The 21,107-nt window shown below is 39.4% G+C and overlaps 1 protein-coding gene across 1 annotated transcript; it reads left to right on the top strand.

The window, feature by feature from the left end:
• Positions 1-608: 608 nt before the first annotated feature.
• LOC123769258 (3-oxo-5-alpha-steroid 4-dehydrogenase 1) lies at positions 609-19,995 on the top strand. Its single transcript, XM_045760336.2, has 5 exons — positions 609-1,278; positions 4,351-4,520; positions 9,010-9,111; positions 12,637-12,787; positions 14,763-19,995. Exons 1-5 carry the CDS (start codon positions 965-967, stop codon positions 14,827-14,829), a joined length of 804 nt encoding a protein of 267 aa, XP_045616292.1. The 5' UTR covers positions 609-964; the 3' UTR covers positions 14,830-19,995.
• Positions 19,996-21,107: the final 1,112 nt, after the last annotated feature.

Consider the following 21,107-nt stretch of genomic DNA (forward strand, 5'->3'; position numbering starts at 1 on the left):
GCCCGAAACGCTGCGCGTACTAGTGGCTTTACAAGATTGTAAATACTGTACTATTCAATGTATTCTCACAAACCCAATGTACCTTCTTGTATATATATAAATAAATAAATAAATAAATAAATAAACAAATAAATACTTGGTCTAGAAATATTTAAGTTTGTGTTTTTGCTTCATTTAGTTTAAAAGAATTCCTTACTAGTCAGTATAGTACTATCTAAAAGCTAAGAACGTACGAATTCTGACAATTGACGATCGTCACAATAGGTACTCTCTAAACAGGAGGATGAGTTGCAGTCTGAATTACATCTGGATCGTCATTTTGGACCAAGGCAATAACTGTCAAGAACGCTGCTGGCGATCCCATACTGATTGACCTCGCAAAAAAAATATACAACTTACCAATAAGTAATGTCCTCGTTGAACGGGTATTTTCGAGAATAACATCTGTGAAAACTAAACTGAGAAATCGAATGGGATTTGAGCTTTTGACATCAATGTTAGGAATCAAAATATATTTTGAATAAAATGGAACTTGTTGCTCGTCATTTTAACCACCCTTGTCAATGCTTAAATATAAATCTGCAATATACAAGAACGGGGTTGTGGATGCAGAGAAAGAAGATCTTGATAATCTTCAACCGTGAAGACGTGGAAGGACGCGGAGATAATATTAATATAACTATTAAAATCGTCTAGTGTACTCTATGTGTTAAAATATATTACTTTGAAAACCGTATCAGTTACTAAACAAAAAATTGGGCTACTATTATTACAAATTCGTTACTTTTAGACCGTCAGCTCGCTACTTTCAGCAATTCGGGCATGGCTGCTCTGGCATCCCTGAGATAGGAGAGAACCCTGGCCAAAACACTTGCTTAGCGCGGGTCGAGTGTCTTACCACTGCACCACAGGGATTATATGTAAGGGTGTGCTTGCATACAAAATAGTGCGTGAACTATACCTCATGAGTCCTGAAGGTATAATAGAAGCTTACGTGTATCCAGTGTTCCTGGCCAGCAGTGATGAGGAGCTCATTACCCGCATGAGTTATGGAACGATGATATATGGGTTACTGACGCTCCTGGCCCCTGAGGCTCCTTACGGCAGGTACGCCAGCTCCTCCAGCTGGAGTGTCCCGGCCAAGCTGGCCTGGGCCCTGCAGGAGTCTCCAGCCTTCTTCGTGCCCGTCCTGCTGGTGGCCTTCGGCAGGCGGACTGCTTACGCGGGATTGGTTAACCAGCTGTGTTTAGGCATGTTTATCATGCATTACTTTCAAAGGTAATGCATATGTGTTAAGGTTATGATTAAAGTGTATATATATATATGTTCTCTGGTGAAACGGATTTCTTTATACATATACAGTAATATGTATTATGAATTAAGATTTGCCAATAGATTTTATAATCAATTTAGCTTATTATATAGCACAACCCAGCCAAATTTATCTAATGATATGTACAATTTAAATAATTAAAAAAATGAGCTATATGTGCAATATACCCATGTATGTTGTGATCATTGTGTACCTCTCTAGCCCATTTTTTTCATATTGCCATAACGGACAAAATGTAAGGTACTAAAATGCACGAACCCAATACACCCACCTTACCTAACTTGACCAACCAACACAGAAAATTGGGCCGCTTGTGAGCGGCTGCTTTTCATAATACCCTGTATTTTGTCCGTTGGGAATCATAGCATATTTTATATTTATTTTATTTATTTATTATACATATATAAGAGTTCTTACAGTCTTGTACAGCCACTAGTATGCGTAGCATTTCGGTAAGTCCTTAATCCAAATATTCCCTAGAATATGACCCTGCAAAAAATCATTTAACAACCAGGTACCCATTTTACTGTTGAGTTCAACAGAGGCTACAGTTATGGATTTGCACCCAGTAAATCCTCCCCGGCCAGGATACGAACCCAGGACAAAGCACTCGTGAAACGCCAGGTGAGCGTCTTGACCACTACATCACAGGGACTGCTTAATAAATAAATGTAAAATTTGTATTTACTGTAATACTGTTATGAGGTGTAGTATTTGAGTGGACAGGTTGACTCCTCAAAGCTCTAAAAGCTATGTTTATGGCTAACTTTCCATTTGTGTTTTTGGTGTACTGTACATAGCATAAACATTGTGTAGTATTGGAAAGCAGGGCAAAACATAAAGCACAGTGCTCTTTAAGAAAGAGAGTACTGTAATTGGATAATTGACTGAATAATAAACCCTTACCAGGAGGCCTGGGCAAAGACTAGGCTGCAGGGACGTTGATCCTCGAAATCCCTTTTTTATATTTTATATATACAGTACAGGCATACCTCAGTTTAAGAGTTTAATTGGTTCCTGGAGACGCCTCGTATTCCGAAGCTAATTTCCCCGTAAGAAATAAAGGGAAATGAATTAATCCGTTCCTGACTACCCCAAAAACCCCACATCAAACTAAATTTTTATACCTAATTCATCTAAATATACCTACAAAACTATGTTCAAGTTATTACTTACCTTGCTGTTGAATGCTGTAGGCGTATGGAAGATGGTGAGGAGGGGGGAGGAGGAGAGGAGTTACTGTTTGGAAGGAGAGTCCCCTTCCATTATCACATCAGGCAGTGAAAACCTTTCTGGTGTGCTCTCCCTGGGACGTTTTATCTGAGTGCCACTAGGTCCTGGTTAAGGCTCACTGCTCGATTTCCTCACCACAAATCTGTCCAAACCCTGGCTTTCTCACAAATAATGGCCTCCGAAACACTGTCTCCCCTTAACTCCTTGTCATGTATCCAAATTAATAACAACTTTTCCACTTCTTCAAGTATTTGTGGTCTTTGTTTCGTTATTGTTCTGACTCCTTTTGCCACTTTAGCACTCATAATCTCATTTTTCTTCTTAAGTATAGTGCATATTGTTGATGTGGCTTTGTTGTACTGCCTACAAAGTTCAACACGTGTACCGTTCTCATGGTTCCGAATGATCTCTTGTTTCTCCTCTATTGTCATCCTCACATGGGCTTTCTGGCCTTTATCCTTACCACTGGCTTTCTTGGGACCCATGATGAGAGCTGGGTCGGCCTGTACGCGTATCAACAAACTCGTGTCCCGAGGTAACCCTCGCGTTCCGAGACATATTTTTCGAGGAAATCCTGCTCGTATTCCGAAAAACTCGCATACAGGGACACTCGCATTCCGAGGTACCACTGTACAAGAGTTCTTACATTCTTGTACAGCTCCTAGCATGCATATGTTTTGGGCAAGTCCTTAATCTTAATTTTCACACACACACACATCCACAGGAAGCAGCCTGTAACAGCTGTCATAACTTCTAGGTACCTGTTTACTGCTAGGTGAACAGGACCATCAGGGTGTAATAAACTCTGCCTATTTATTTCCACCTCCATTGGGGATCAGACCTAGACCCTTAGGACTACGAACCCCAAGCACTGTCCACTTGGAAAGGTAAACAAAAGGAAAGGTAACATAACATTCGTCAATGTTGGAAATGGGCTCCAATGTTGGGGCCCAGCTTGCATCTTATTTTGTACTGTCTGTAAATGTGCAGTACTCTGTTACCCCATTCAAATTCATCACTTCCCCATACACTTCTCTCCAAATAATATATTGCCCTTTTGGTCTGTATTCAACATACAGTATATGCAAAAATGGTTGGGCACATTCCTTTCACCTAATGCCTTTGTTCACCTAGCAGTAAATATTTACCCGGTAGTTAGGCAACTGTTGTGGTGTTGTATCCTTGGGAGGGTCAGTAGTTTGACCTTGGGGGAGGGGGGGGAGGGGGACCTTTATACATGCCTATATACACACAGGCTTACTGTTCCAAAAAAACTAAATACTATACTGTTTGAATATGTAAAATAATCGAAATTCTGAATAGATGAAATAAATATTAACAAATGTGACCATTTTCATCAAGAGAAGGAAGATGAATAAAGATCAAATATTTATTCATATAAGATGAATAAATATTTGTAGTAAAGGTGTGCCTGGTTTGACTCTTAAGATACCCAAACATGAAAGAATGTCTTATAATTTAGATTACTTGCCTTATATAAAGAATTATAAATATTTGATAAAAACATGCTCTTTTTTTTTTAACTGTACTGTACTAGATTTAAGTGCTAGCATATCTATATTATGTTATCATACCTAATGCAATTGGTTTATTGCATATTTGTGTTATTTTATCTTACCTAAGGTACTGTACATGTTGTATTCCATATTTGTACAGTAATCTCATATTTTTTGCTGCATATTTGTATTATTTTATCGTATGTGATTCATGTGTTTTATTACAATTTGTATTATTTCATATCTAATGCATGTGTATTATTGCAGATCCTTCATCTTCCCTCTCTTGATGAAGAGCAGCAAGCCGACTCCATTTCTACCATTCTTCTTTGCATTTCTAACCTGCCTCTATAATGGAATTCTTCATGGGCTATACTTTGTCAACTTCTATCACTACAAAAATGAAGACTGGCTATATTGTCCAAATTTTTACATGGGTAATGTCTAATTAATTGTAAGTTTTGTATGAAATAGTTTGTAGAATAAAAATATTATCCAACACTATTGTATGGCTGTATGCGTGTGAAAAACTAGTTTTGATATGAGTACAGTATCTATTGACAAATAAGTAAAAACTAATCATATACAATTTTATGAGGATACTAGCAGTACCTGGCCACGCGTTGCTGTGGCTCGGCAACGCATGTCCGTTGCTGAGCCACAGCAACCTTCCCTGTCCCCCAGTCCTCCCCACCATTCCCCCAACACCCGTCTCCTCTGCCTCCCAACCATTCCCCTACTCCACTGTCCCCCTCGTCCTCCCAACCATTTCCCACTCAACTATCCCTCTTCCTTCCCACAATGCCACACTCCCCTGTCCCTTTGTCCTCCCCTCGTTCCCACTATCCCAAACTCCCCTGTCCCCCTCGTCCTTCCCCACCATTACCCCCTCTCTTGTCCCCTCGTCCTTCCCACAATCTCTCACTTCCGTCCCCTCGTCATCCCCACCATTCCCCACTTCCCCGTCTGATGCCTTCCCAAATGGTCTGATGATCCCGTCAGAAAATTGGGAGCATCAAGTGATCTGATGTTCCCATCACTGAAATATAAGAAAAACAGTTAAAAAAATAATTGAACATTTGAAAAAGTAAAAAACTAAGCTATACTCACAAAATGAACGGTGTGGTAAACAACACAGTTCAATTCAGACAAAATAATTAAATCAAAATGAAAATAAATCAAAATCTATGAAATATCAATTTATCAATGCATTCAGAAACATTGAAATGGAATAGTAACATATTTAGTATAGCATATGTGTTGCTCTTACATGCAATTGATGGCACTGTTTTTCAAGAAATGCATAGTTTTACCTGTAACAGGTATGGCATCTATACTTATACTTACGAAATGAATGGTATGGTAAACAACACAGCTCAGTTCTAACACAATATCACACAGAATAATTCAATAAAAAATAAAATAAATAAAAATCTATGAAAACAAAATTTATCAATGGAATCGGAAACATTGAAATGGAATTCGTGACATATTTAGTATAGTGTACATGTTGCTATTATGTGCAACAGATGGCGCTGTTTTTAAAAAACGCATGTTTTTACCATGCATCTATATAGTAGGTATATAAAAAGACGCGCATATTCAAATGAAACATTGTGTCAGAATTTCAAAGCAATCGGTGAAGAACTTTCGGAGATTACAACATGTGTTGCTCTTACATTCAACAGATGGCGATGCTTTTTAAAAAAAAAGCATGTTTTCTCCGATCACAGGTAAGGCATTTATATAGTAGGTATATAAAAACACGCGCCTATTTGAATGCAACGACGCATCAAAATTTCAGAGCAATCGGTAAAAAAGTTTCAAAGATTTCTCTCACATGAGAAACACACTTTTAAAAAAAAAAAAATTTTTCCGGCACAGATGTGACATCAATATAATATGTATATAAAAACCTGCTCGGATACGAATGGAACATTGTGTGAAAATTTCAAAGCAATCGGTGAAGAACTTTCGGAGATTAGCGATTTTGAACAAATGAGCATTTCCATTTTTATTTATATAGAAGTAGTGTAAGAGTCTAGGGCTAAGATTGGGGTGAGCTTGCCATGGTGGCATGGTCCGTTGGAACATACCAGTAATGTTAGGCTAGTGAGGAAAGTGTATTCAAGGTTGTTTGAGGCAAGGAGACGAGAGTAAGGTGGAGAAGATTTGCAGATAGGATGGATGAGAAGTGACATGAGCAAGATTGGTGGGAGCTGTTTGTAAGGGAGTGAAACATTGACAGTTTATAATGCCAATTTGTGTGAAGTGTTCTTGCTCCTAGTCATAGGCAGGGAGGTAGGTTGGCAAGCAAGTAAGTCAGTAGCTTGCAGTCAAGTTGACAAACATGCAGGTAGCCCACAGACAGATAGGCATGCAGGTAACCCACAGACAGGCAAGTTTATATGCATAAAAGTCAGCAAGCAGCTACCTCAACAGGCAAGCAGGTCAGAAGGCAATCTGGTTGGGATGCAAGCAGGTTGACTAGAGCATTCAGGGAAGGAGAATGAATGTAGCCAAAGATTATGAAAAATAACTTTGAGACCAAAGTGCACCTTTGGTTAAAGTTTAAAGCCCCTAGGGTACACAGGAGGCAGGTCCTTTAATATTCACAAGTACTGTACACAGTCCATAGCCTCTTTCCCCATCAGCAGGCCACACATGGAAGAAAACATCTCATGCACTGGAGGAAGTGAGGTGACTCGAGAGGAGTCATTCCATAGAGGAGAAACCCCACAACACAGAGCAGATATTTCCAGTGGGGGTGTAGGGAGATGCAAGCTAATTCCAGAGAAGGCAACCCTGTCCACAGGGGGCACACAATGTGTGTAGCATAAACATAATCATGACGCATAAATAGAAACAAAGCAATGGCCCGAGCAGAACTATTGCCACAGGAAGAGGCAGCACCACTTAATTAAAATGTAGCAGGTGATGGGCCCAGCAAAAGCTACAGGTGTTAAACTAGTGATACCATCTGTTAGGCGCTGTCAGTGATCAATTGTCAGGCTCATCATGGTTAGAATATTTACCCGTGGCAATGATCATTGCCTTGTTGATCTTGTTGTGTCTACATTTCTAAATTCATTTGTTTTTTAAATAATTGAAATAGCAAGACCTTGCATAAGAAAGCAACATAGTTATCTTGGAAACTGTGATTTTCACAATACAAATCTAGCTTTAAATTGTACAGCATTATATAATCTTTTATTGTCGTGTTATAATTTTCAGTTTATTGGAAAAATACAACTTTCTGGGAGCCCCTTGTGGCTTCCTGAAGCCATCTCACTGAGATGGCTCCCCATTACTGGGTCACATCAATTGCAGGAGTCTTGTTGGTCGATATTAAAAATAATCCTCCAATTTTCCAACCATTTGTAAGGCCTTGATATCCTTTTCAGTTCCTACTTTACCATAAATCTTAGTGTCATCTACAAATTTGGTGATGTGATTTGTAATATTCTTATCTGTCATTAATGTGAATGACAAAAATGATTGGCCCAAAAATGGAACCTAGTGTTACAGCACATGCCAAATTTCTCCAGTCAGATTCATTTCCATTTAGAATGACCCCTTGTTTTCTTTGTTTTAACCATTATTTAATCTTTTCTAGTATTCTACCATTTATTCTATGTTCTTGCAATTTCCTTGCCAGTCTTTCATGTGGTTTGTAATCAAAAGCTTTAGCGAAGTTAATGTATACTATATCTACTGGAAGTATGTTTGAGTAGCTGGTTACTGTTTTCAAAAATGTGAGTATGTTTGTAAGGCAAGATTTATTTTTAACAAAACCATGTTGCTTTGATTTTACTAGAAGTTCAAGATTATATGGTGAATGAGTCCCTCCTGAGGATTCTCTCCATGCAGGCAGCTTGCTGATATTTTCCCAGAGAGGTGTTTTTGCTGGTTCTCACCTCTTGCTGTGGGGTTTGGAGATATTCTTACTCTCCTCTTGAGGTTAGTTTGGATTGGTCCCTTGGTGATTGCTTCTCATTTTGTATAGCAGCGGGTGCACCATTTGTTGTATAGAGTACTAGCACTTCGTTGCTGCCTGCATGCCACCAGTCCTGCTTCAGTGGATGCCTTGTATGTTGGACCTATTTCCTTGATCCCCAGGTTCTAAAGCTCGTTTTCTTCTGGTTGTCAGCAGTGTCATCATAACTAGACTGCTGATTGGCTAGTTAACCCACAGCTAAGTAGAGTTTGTATACAGCAGTGGCTGTGACTCATCATGTTGTGAGTTTCTATTTGGGCTCAGGGTTTTGGGGTTCTGATGGGCTCCTGGCAACCTGATATTTGATTAGTGCCCTTGGTCTTGGTCAGTCTTGTGTGGCATTGAGCAGGGTTTGCTGGCCCCTCAGTCTCCTTTTCATCCTAGTTCCTGCAGTCTCTCCTCCTCCCTAGTAAGTCTCTTGTTTTCCTTTTCCTTTGTGGTGATTTAGTTTCAGGGAGTCATCAAGGGGGCTTCTTCCAGAAACTTGGGTTGAATGTAATAAAATGCCTCTTTCTGTTAGAACCCCAGTTGCTTCCTGACTCTCCTCTCCCTTGCAGGTTTGTTGTCTATCAGCTCTGGACTGATCATTGGAAATGGCTGTGGGTTGGGGCTCTTAGCCACCTGAATTGTTTGCAGTCATTTGGCCGTTTTGATGCCTAATTTTCTATAATCCTTGCAGTTGTCTGTAAAACTTCACTGATTTTCTGGATGCTTTCTCAGCGAGGGTGATGATAATAGTCCTCAGCACTCTGCACCTCTGTGCAGGGGGCCCAGATTCTGGCTCTGGTCCCTGGCAGGCCAACATGACTTCTGCAGCTGATGGGACTCAGTTATGGGGAGCTATCTGAGCAAGATAGCTTCAAGGAACCACCGGGGCTCTTATCAGAAAAAAGGGCGTTTTCATTATGTTCAATTCCCTTTTTTTTCAGGATTCGTATTATTTATTTATGGTATGAAGACCAACATTGGAGCAGATGCAGCATTAAGAAACTTGAGAAAAGGGAATGAAACAGGCTATAAAATACCTACAGGTTTGTGCAGTATATTATCTTTAATTTTACTATAGTACAGAATTATTTTGATATGATTGGTTTTAGTTTGAATAGATAATTATATAGTAGAAGAGAGATTTTGGAACAGCAATATAAATTTTTCCCTAACTTCAGGCCGTCATTGCAACTTTGATGCATAAGAAACATTTATGACTTGGTATTGTCCAATACAATTGGTTTTCAATAAGTATTTATTATATTGCATTATATATTCACATTCATTATCATTTACATGTTTTCCATTTTCATGGAATAGTGAGGCATAAAGCTAGAGAAAAAAGCTGAATATAATGAAAGTTGTAGATATTTTAAATTAAAACATTGCTCATCTGTTCATCATATCATTTATTGTGTATAGCATCAAAGATAAAGAAACACCACCACACTGCAGCAGTCATCCAGCAGCACTCCACTGCTTCATAAAAACTGTGTGAGCAAAGCTCCTCATGAATTGTACATTGCAAACAAATACATTCAGTGGATTTGTACATTCAGTCCAACCTAACAAACAGCTTTTACCCAGCTTTATCCCTTATCAATACCTGCAAATTGTTCACACACTGTTGCTTTACACACACACACACCATGTGTGTGCCCACCTTACTCTTTTTCTCTCAAATACTCTCCTTCACAGGCTTATTGTCATCTCTTCATTCAACTTGCCTAAATTATATCTGCGTGCTCTTATTAATTTTGTGGTATATTGACTTATTTCCACTCAACCTCCAAGACCTTATTACCTTACTCTATTACCTCTATGCTATTCTTATTACCTTATTACCTTTTGCTATTCTTACATCACAAATGCTTCTCAGATTATTCATTTCTACTGTAATAACTAGAGATTTATTATGTTTATATCACACTATCATTTTGTAAACGTTCAAAACAGGCAGCACCACCACCACCGCTCCTTCATGCAACCTTCTAACAGCTTATTATAGGGCTGCATAAAGCTAACAGCTTTTATTCCCATCATGTTTTTCTAACCAGCCACATTTCTTCCGGGATTCACCCTATTCTCAAATTCGACCCGACTTGATAGCTCATATCAGCTTACATTCCCAAGATGTGATGGAGAACTGTGACGATGCCATGCTCCCAATGATCAATCTCGACATGCTGTGGTGACAAGCACCATTATTACTTGTTTCCTCCTCACAACTGGAGAGCTTGTGGAGATCAGAGACCAACCTCAAGAAATGGAAAAGTCTAAAAATATTACCTGTGAAAGGAGTTCTGAAATTGTTAATTACCAAACTATCATATGAACTGTAAACCCCCCATTGAGCTAACTACATAACTACCTGGCCCTTGGGCAGCCCAGCAGCCCAGCAGCCCAGCTACCCAGCTACCCAAGGGCCAAAGGTGAGCCAACCCTCTCACATGGTGATGTCATGTTGATTGCTCTGGTTTATTGTGGGATTTGACATTCGCCCCCATTTATCGAATTTATGCACTTGAGGTGGGAATGAACTTTCCTGAGAGTTTCTGGGATAATTAAACTTTGCCTCTTCTGGGTTTAATGGGAGTTAGTGTTGTATGCTCCTTTCTGGGGGTGCACCTCAGTACCTAGCGATGATTACCAGTAGCTCACATTTCTTGCCACGGTCTCCATTATCCATGTTGAGGGGCATGTTGAGGTTTAAGTTTGGGAGGGATTACTGACCCCAACCTTTGGGCTGCTCAGGATGCCACTTAGTGGCAGTTGGATTAGTGGGGAAATAGGTTATTCTGAGAGTTTTGACAATTAGCAGTTTATAAAAATTAAGAGGGTTGAGCATTTTGTGATTTAATTTCAATTATAGGCTGTTCATCTCGATAGTTTATATCCGATTCATACAAGTTCTCCTGATACATTGCCCTCAATGTTACAAGACTGATTGAAATGGTGCCTCTCCTCAGTGTCAAGATTGTCCCCAAGAATCCTTACAAGTATTCTGTTCATTCTAGGAATGTAAGCTGAAGTGAGCTTCCAAAGTGGAACCTAGACCAAGGCATTTCATTACAACCAATGCTTTAATTCTGAGCTGACTCTTCAGTAGATACCCTGAGCTTATGTACTACACATTGTCGAACAGATTAGTGAACATCAGGTCCCTGCGAGACTAATAAGAAACCAGGGGCAAGGGCCCTTGCCATATATGGACGAGGTGGGGGGCAAGGGGATTTGACCTCTATTTACTGAACTGCTGTAAGGGGAGAGGTCTTGTGATTTAACATCTGCTTCTGCCAGTATTGCTACTCCTTTGTGTTTCCACTAGATGGTAATAATACAAGACTTGGCAAACTGCACCAAAAGTAATGAAAAGTAGCTACAATGCACCAAAATGCTTTTTGAGAAATGTTTGGAAAACATGCCAAATCATCAAAGCAGAAATAGAAACTAGAGGCTGTGCAATTTCAACAACTTTTCCTCCACCACTAAGTGACAGCTTGGGTCACTTTGAGACCAGACACAGAGCCCACCTCACTCATGTTTGGCACCAGTTTGGCAATGTCCAATGTACTGTCAAATACTGTGTGTAAGTGTTTAGTTTTCCAATACTAGCCTAACAGCAATGTTCGCATCTGGAATACAAGGCACTGCCTGGATGGCCAATGCACGAGTGAGTGGACTAGCCAAGACACAGAAATGGTGGAGTCATTATGGGTTACCACTGGAGCAAACAAACCTTGCTGAACATCCTATAAGTTGTAAGTAGCAGAGGGCCATTTTGAACTAGGCATGGGAGACATTGCAACCCTAGCAACAGCGACTGGCCAATATCACAAGATGCAGGCCCACAAATAAGCCGCTTCAGAGGGTAACACTGCCACGCAGCCAAGGTACTATGATTCTGGTCCTGGTTCCAGTTCCGTAATTGATGGATGGATCTCGGAGCCCTTGTGTGCTGGCCTAAGGCACACACATAGGTGTTCCTTTTCAGAAATTAGTTCCAAATCAACCTTTTGAGGCAAATGCTTGCAAAATGTATGCTTGAAGAGAAAAGGTTAATCCACATATGTTCAACATAATTCGTTTACTATCATTGTATTTATGCGTACCTATAGTTATGTAATGGAAATGGTTAATTGAATGGGTGTTAGAATTTAATTCATACTTGAGCTACTTTGTACTGCAATGAACCAATCTCTTGGCCTCGGTACTTCTAGACAACACAATCTCTCACGATTTCATCCATGTTCTGTTTCACCTTGTCTCGGCCCCTGCAGGTTTTTGTCCTAGCCTTGCTCATCAGTATTATACAGATTAATAGGCTTTGCTTCACAATGTTTCTTACTTCACATTCCAGTTTATCTGGTCATTCATAAACGGCCACAATAGAATTTATCATGCATAAACGTGCCTGTGCCTGAGCGCACGCACATGCACAGGCAAAAACCCACCACCATCCACCAACGCCTACAAAAACCCACACAAAACCCACCACCACCCTTCACCCCACTCACTCACTGCCTTTATATTAGGAACACACTATTGCTGTTCTATGTATTTTGCAGGAGGATTGTTTGAGAAAATCTCATGCCCCAACTATTTTGGTGAGATTGTGGAAATGTGGGGGTATGCTTTGGCCAGTCTCTCCCTTCCTGCTGTTGCACATGCAGTCTTCACAACGCTCTTCTTGTCCAGGAGAGCACTTGATCACCATAGGCAAGATTTTGTTTGTTTTCTTGTGTATATATATGCTGGACAGCTTTCAGTTTTGTACAAAAAAAAGTATTTTGCTACCTGGTACTTGTCTTTATTAGTTCTTGGTAGTTTGTAAAGTTGTATTTTATATTGTTTAATATAATTTAATTAACTTTTAAATAATAATATAAAGACCTTAATAGAATGATATGCTTTTTTATCAAAGTAACAGTAAACAAAATAATTAAAGTAAATGCAGTTTGTGAATGTTGCATTATTAAGTCAAATTGCTTTAACCACTGTGATGCGCCAAGTTTATTGTGAAATTCCCCCTGTGCGCATGAAATCAAGTGTTCCCCAAGAATTCTGTTTTCCTTGTAAAATGATAAATTCCCTTCCCTGAACATATCTATGTAAAAATAATTACCAAATTCCACTTACTTTGGCTGTGGGGGACGTGGACAAGGTGTGCTGTGATGTCATCAGGGGCTGGACGCTCGTGCGTGACACGCCTAGACACGGTTGCGCGGGCCATTCAAATACTGGGTGATGCCACAAATATATTTTCAATTATTTGTTCTATGTATTTCCAATGTGGTTTTATTTTTTTATCGTATATGATGCATATTTGTGTCCTTTACAATATGTATACAGTAGAACATTCATAATGTTCCATGGAACTGTGATACATTAAGTCAGTAATGTGTCCACAATAAATGTTTATTGTTGCAGTATTACTTGTTAAAAATTTACTAAAATTACAATATGTACAGTTTCACACACTATTTACACAGTAACACACTATATTACACACTCAGTACTTCGGAAGTGAGTAATAATCAATTAAGTAGTCCATGGTACACAGCGCGACTTCACTTTCGTTGCACCAGGTACAGATATAGATTTTCACTTCCTGTTTCTTCGTTCTGTGTGCTTGCAAATAACACACTCACGTACACCCTTGGCTTTAGTACTTGTAGGTGGTATGTAGCCAAGCTTGTAAAGTGTAAGGTAGTCTTGAAAAGATTATAGGAAAAGATCAATTTGCAAGGTAGTCTTGAAAAGATCGCTTTGTAAGGTCCCACACAGGAAGTGATTCAGCCAGCCTCGAAGAGTGTCTGTCAGTCAAAAAGAGATTCGGCTATTCTTGAAAATATCTATGGAAAACACAACCATGGAAGCCGCTAACACTGTTCATCTATGCTACTTGTATCAGATGCATCATCACTGAACGCAGAAAACGATTCATCTATGTATCATCTATATAAAATGGAGATGGCATAGGTGGGCAAGGGTGCCACTCAGAGCTACAACTGAATACGCTCGCTGTGTCGTCCTCATAGGTGCTGAATCACTTGTATCCGACCTTTGTGTTAGGTCCTTATTGTGCCTAGCTTCAACAATATTATGACCCTTATGTTCTTTAAACAATAAGATTTGAATTTCACCGACAGCGCGCGATCTTTCAACACCGCGTCGGACAGGTGTTTGGGAGCCAGAGGCACATGCATCACCCATGGTTGCTCACTCAGTACTAATCCAGCCAGCAGCCCTAGGGCAGTCCAAGAATTTTTTCCAAGATGGCTCCCTCTCATTGGAGGTCCTAAGAGTCCATTTCATACACAACGAACCGCGCACACATTTAGAATGGGTACGATAAAATCAGAGTTTTCTCGGTTAGCGCAGTTTCCCACCGACTGAGAATATTTGGTTGGTGCAGTTCAGTGGTTAATGTGAAGAAAGTAGAGGTGGACACTCACACCACTTGCATTTAAATTACATTCCAGTATGGTACAGTATTACAAGTTTTCTTAACACTCCTTCAAATTAGAAAATAAAGTGAAAATATTTTTGTCTGCTGTAGGCAGACATCTTGTTCCAGTGCAGACTAAAATGCTGTCCATTTTCATGTTAAATTTGTGAGTGTTTTGTGCAATTTTGTTTGTCACACTACAATATTATGAGTTATTCTTCATTGCTAATTTTTATTTTCCAGGTGGTACATAAAGAAGTTTGAAGACTACCCTAAAAGCCGTAAAGCTGTAATTCCATTTCTACTTTAGTAAGGAAGACAACAGCCTTAAGTGGTTGTTGCTGGTAATACTTCATCACATGTCCAAAACTCATAAAATATTAGGTGAAATACACAATATATTTTAGATATTCAGTACTGTATATTGTATTGTAAAAACTACAATTTTATGAAGAGTGTTTAACTAATACATATCACATCTTGAGGCCTTCAATATATATAGAATGAATAATAATCTGAGAACTACAGAGAAAAAAATAACTTTTTGCATTTACTAAGAAAAGATTAAGTTGTTTCTGCAGTTTCTGAGAATCATTGTTAGTACACTGTTAGTACAGCTCATTCTCCTGATTTCCCACTTCAGAAAAAAAGAAAAAAAGCAACGGTTTTGCCTAACCAGAATCATATAAACCCAAGCAACCCACATAACCTATCGAGGCCAATGCATAGAAAATGTCAAAATTATAGTGTACAGTATTCACTTTCACCAATAATCACATTTTAATGGATTATGTTAAAAATGTGACATATTTGGTGAGAGAATGGGTTGATTAGCAAGCCATCCATTTACAGGTATTATTAATTGAGAAGGCCTCTAGATGAAAATAAGCAGCCTTCATAATGTTGATTTTTGTATCAAATACTGTAATTTGCAAGAGTGCAGAATTATAAAAAATATATTAAATCTTGTTATTCTAGTTGATGGTGCTGCATAGCCTTCCTGGCTTGGTGCCTCTTTGATAATTACTTACTTACTTGTTATTCTAGGACTTGATACTTTAGGAATCTTAGTTATTCAGCACAATTTTTATAATATTTAACTTTTTTATTAAAAACAAAACAAAAAAAAAATCCTATGCAGTCACACATTTCTCCTTTGCAAAATTATAGTTATGATATATTGCACTCTCTTTATCCTTGATGGAAACCACTACACAGACTAGTTAATGACTAAAGTAATTAGGGCTATAATGGTGCTAAACATTAAAAATAATGTGGGATGCTTAATGTACTGGAGATGTCTGCACTTCAAATAAAAGCATGAACAAACAGATGGTATAAGTGGGTTGAATTTTCTAGTCAAATTTAGTAAGTACTGCTTTCATTGTTATCACAATTATTAACTGTTTCTTGTATTTATTTACTTAATAATTCATTTTTGTCAGGGACAAGCAGCCTGTGTATATGTATGTATGTATGTTAGGCATAAATTGAGTTCTCCCAAGGTTGAACTATTTACAATCCTTGGGATGCAATCCCTCAACAGTTCCCTAACTATTGGGTACCTATTTGCTGCTAGGTGAACAGAGGTGTTGTGATATTGAGAATGCCCAATTATTTCTGTCCCGCCTCCTCCGTGGAGAGTCCCCCTTCCAAAGTTTTGTACGTCCTTGACTTTCATCACTAAAGCTTTTACCCCTCCTACGGTTCTGAAACGCCATTTCCTTGAGCACTTTTCTTTGCACTCTCACTCTATTTCCATCTTCACCGATGGGTCTAAGTCTGCGGACTGTATGGGCTACTCTGTTGTTTTTCCTGACCGCACTTATATGTGTTGCCTCCCTTCGGAGGCTAGTGTCTTCACAGCAGAACTTTATGCTCTCCGTCTCTTGCTTTCTCATTGTCATTCCTCCTTTGTGGTTCTAGTTGACTCTCATAGTGCCCTCATGGCTCTGGGGTCCTTTAATCCTGTCCATCTGGTGGTCATCAAGATTCAACATTGACTGTTTCTTATTTCTAGTAAATTTAAATCAGTAGAGTTTTGTTGGGTTCCCAGCCATATTGGTGTTTCTTTCAATGAGCGTGCGAATGCTGCCGCTAGGGAAGCTATCTGTTCTTGTCCCATCTCCCGTAAAGGTATTCTTTATTCTGACTTTTATCCTGTTATTCATTCCTCCATCCTTGCCCGTTGGCAGGGTTGTTGGTCCTCTGTAGATGGTAACAAGCTGAGTACTCTCAAACGTAGTGTCCCCGTGGTCTTCTTCCTATCACCGTAACTGGCGATGGGAAACTCTTTGGCAAGGCTGCAGATTGGACATACTCGCTTAACTCACGGTCACTTAATGGAGCTCCGCCCTGCTCCTTATTGGCCAAATTGTGTTGTCCCTCTTACAGTTGTGCATATCCTTGTTGAATGTTCTGACTTCCAGGACAAGCGTGTGCCTTGCTCTCCGACCGTCCCTCGCGGTTACTTGTCCTCGATAGAATTCTTGGTGAATCGGATACTTCTGATATCGTTCGCCTTATGCGTTTCTGTTCTCGCATTGGCATTCTTGGTGATATTTAGTGCCCTCTGATTATTTCGCACTTTGATGTTGCTACATAGCCTTCCTGATTTGGTGCCTTCTTTTGATAATTACCTTATCTTCTGTCCCGCTTGGTATTCGAACCCAGGATTCCCAATTGTCAGCAGAGAGTGAACCTAACTGTGTTACCACTAGGATGGGTTGATTTAGCATTGTTTACCTTATGAACAAGAGATACTGTATAAGTGATCCGTTGGTACCCCCCTACCAACTAAGGGGGTACCAACTCGTATTAAACCCCCTCATCCATTGATCAACAATTGGTTTACACCTGTATGTCCTGCCATCACCAAATCCAAGAGAGAAATGCCAGTTTATGCCACACATACCGCCCCAGTCAGCCAGTGAGAATACAGGAGATAGATTATTCAGGCCTCTTGATAGGGTAATAACCACCTCTCCTGTCAATATATATATATATTCCACTTGTATGGAACATACTGCATTTTTCCTTTTGAATTCATGTGTACAAGGCAATCACATTAACGTAATGTGTCAATGAGGATGATTCAAACCTATGCTCTCTGTACTTACAAGCACATACATCAGACCACTACACCACGACATGTTCAAAAGCAGTGCAACCTGGGATTCGACTGAATCCTCTAGGGGTTCTGAAGTTTCAAATGAAGTCAAGTTTGGGTTTCAAGCATTGCCTCATGCACTCTGGCTGTAGTCTAGGAGTTCAGATCCAACATTTCCCTTGAAATGGACAAAGAAATCACATTAATGTGATGTATCAGTGAGAAAATAAGTATGAGCCATGAGGATGATTCTAACCTCCGTGCTGGGTACTCCTAGGCACATGCATTAGACCACTAAACCACAAAATGGTCAAAAGCATTGCAACCTGGGATTGCATTGCTTTTAACCTGGTCATGGTGTAGTGGTCTAAGGTATATACTTAAAAGTACCTAGAGCATACGTTCAAACCCTCCTCATGGCTTTCACTGATAACTTTAGAGAGTAAAATTTGTAATTATTTTCCAAGTAAAGGAGGTCCTAAAAATTAGAATAAATTAGTTGGGGGTTGGGTTGCCAACTTGCAGACAGTGTTTCACTTGCATGCCTGCCTGTTTGCCAAAGTCTGAGAAGTCAGTACCAGTTGCCTCCTGGAGGTCTGTTTACTTCATCTTCACTGCCAGTCAAGTCATGATGAAATCTTTGACCAATTCAGTGCCAGCCTCTGCTGCTTGCAGCTTTCTAGGATGTGACTGTTTTTGAACATTTATGTTCTTCAATCATTCTCTGTTCAGTTGAAGATGCCTTTCACCTTTAAGTGTGTGCCATTTGTCTATGTTTGACCACTGTGCTGGTTGAACTGTTTTTTCAGGCTGGAACTGTGTTGTGAGACTGGTCCTTGTGCTACAGCCTGATACTCCCGCTGACTGCTGCAGGCAGTGATGCTGGTCTAGCCTAGTCATGCCATTTCTACTTCAGCCAAAAAAATGGCCAGTGTGTCAGGTCATTTAATGCTTGTTCAGTCTTTCAACTTCCCCTGCTAGTTCATGCTACTGCTTAAGAACTTGCAGGTGCCAACAGATAATCAATTCTGCAGCTCTTTCCCCTCCCACCAACAATTATAGATTATTTTGTATGTTCTGTTATCCATAGGCCATTGTGTAATATACATATGTACACTTTGGCCTATTTAGCATGAACACTGAAAAACTTAAGTTATTCAGATGCGTGTCAGATGTTCAATATGGTCAAATATGAAACTTTGAGGATATTGTTTTGTTTGAATTTTCAGTGCAGATTGTCTGATCACCCCACAAAGTTTCATTGTGTACCAATAATAAATAATTATCCAAACAATTGTAATAGTATGCAGATGATGAGTCACAATAATGTGGCTGAAGATATAGTGATATCCAGAAGCTAGTGATATCCAAACCACACATCAAAAAATGAAGACATGATGAGGTTTTGGTCTGTTCTGGACCATTATCAAGTCCTGGATCATTATCACGACTTGATAATGGTTCAGGACAGACATAAACATTTTCATTTCTTCATTTTCTGATGTGTGGTGTGGATATCATTGTAAACGTATTCCTAGAGAATGTGATACAGTTTTGGGTTTGGCATATAATAGCTGCATTTGTAGCCATACTTCATGTACCCTATGTATTTGCAAATTTGTATCAGTCTTTGCCTTTGTGTTATGCCTCTTACTAATTGTGGTGATGTCTTGTATGTTTACTTGAACTCAAGTTGAACTTTGGTACCATCTTCAAACTGCATAACGTTTTGCTTCTTTCTCCCTATTTATGATATAGTTCTTGAATTTGCAAGTTTTCTTCAGCATGTACTCAACATGTACATGCCAGACATTTTCTTCAGCATGTACTCAACGTGTACATGCCAGACATTTTCTTCAGCATGTACTCAACATGTACATGCCAGACATTTTCTTCAGCATGTACTCAACGTGTACATGCCAGACATTTTCTTCAGCATGTACTCAACATGTACATGCCAGACATTTTCTTCAGCATGTACTCAACATGTACATGCCAGTCATTTTCTTCAGCATGTACTCAACATGTACAGGCCAGTCATTTTCTTCAGCATGTACTCAACATGTACAGGCCAGTCATTTTCTTCATGTACTCAACATGTACAGGCCAGTCATTTTCTTCATCATGTACTCAACATGTACAGGCCAGTCATTTTCTTCAGCATGTACTCAACATGTACAGGCCAGTCATTACTGAACTCAACATTGTGTTTGTGTCTTGTTTCTGTTTATAATTTATTTGTTTACAATGTTCACTTGGTATATACAGGTGATGCATGCCATTTATCTTGCATCTATTGTTGTTTTCACATTGTGTACATAACTTATAACTACTGTAATGACTTTCAATATAAGCAGTTAGTCTTTGGCAGCTGAATGCATTATCCTACAGTGTGACATTTTCATGTTATAATTTAATATTATTCACAATATGGTATTAACAAATGGTTTGCTAACTTTGCTTCCATCGCTCTGTTCTGTTCGTTATTTATTTATGTGCAATATTCTGCTGACAATGTAACCAATTACTCGACTACCTATGTAGAATTAACATTTGCAACACTGTTCCTGTCACTACTCTATCACTGTCACCAGTTATAAGATAACCTAAATTACTACAGTTTACAATGTTCGAGAACATTTTGGGTGACCAAAATGATTTGTAATAAAGTATTATGTAACCTGTAGTTAGAATGAATATAATAGTATGCAGATGAAGTCACAATAACGTGGTTTGTACTTGTAGGCCCCTCCTAACCACTCCGCATACTCTGTCTGAACCTAGGTCGCACTCCAAACCTGTGTCAGATTAGGTTAGTGTCTCTAGGTTTTGTTGCTTTGGCGTGTAACCTGGGGCTGGTCTTCTACCCGAATTCAGTTGAACTGGGGTTGAACTGAACATTATCTGCCTGCACACTTGCTCTAACAAGATGGTCCTTTATAGACTTGCCTCACCTCCAGGCAATCATGTGAGGGTTTTGTGGGAATTTTACCCAGGAGGGATGTTCACTGTACATTTCCCTCATCCAAGTCCATACTTCCTGGAGTTTTATTTTAAGCTGTGCTGCAAGGCCGGGGAAGAAAAGGGTTGGGAGGATCTATCTCTTGTCTTCCACTTGTTGTGTTCTAGGTCTGAGTAGCTCCGCCTTTGTTTTTTCTCTGAGTTTCTCCTAGGCTGCATGTATTATTGTCTCTGGGTAGTCTCTGTTCCTGAACATATACCATAGGTCATCAAGCTGAAGATATAGCATCTTTTCTTTGTTGTTAATCCGCTTGAGTTTAAATCCAAGTGAGTAGGGGGTAGTGATTTCTTCAAGGCTAGTGGGTGGCTCGAGTCACATTTCAGATACATGTGAAGGATAGTCAGTTTATACGATCTGCCTTCGTATGCAGATCCCTGGTTAGCTGGTCTACATACACTTGTATCTGGGATATTTATCGTGGAGTCACTGTGTTCAAGGGTAAACTTCCAGCTTTCAT

This window comes from Procambarus clarkii, chromosome 66 (genome assembly GCF_040958095.1).
Source record: "Procambarus clarkii isolate CNS0578487 chromosome 66, FALCON_Pclarkii_2.0, whole genome shotgun sequence".
Taxonomy (NCBI): Eukaryota; Metazoa; Arthropoda; class Malacostraca; order Decapoda; family Cambaridae; genus Procambarus; species Procambarus clarkii.

What these genes read in the sequence shown, in the direction of transcription:
- LOC123769258 (XM_045760336.2), top strand. Translation starts at nt 965, where the DNA reads ATGAGTCCTGAAGGTATAATAGAAGCTTACGTGTATCCAGTGTTCCTG. An exon ending in TTGTCCAAATTTTTACATGG is followed by an intron (nt 4,521 to 9,009) that starts GTAATGTCTAAT and finishes CTTTTTTTTCAG; the next exon opens with GATTCGTATTATTTATTTAT. An exon ending in AGGCTATAAAATACCTACAG is followed by an intron (nt 9,112 to 12,636) that starts GTTTGTGCAGTA and finishes TGTATTTTGCAG; the next exon opens with GAGGATTGTTTGAGAAAATC.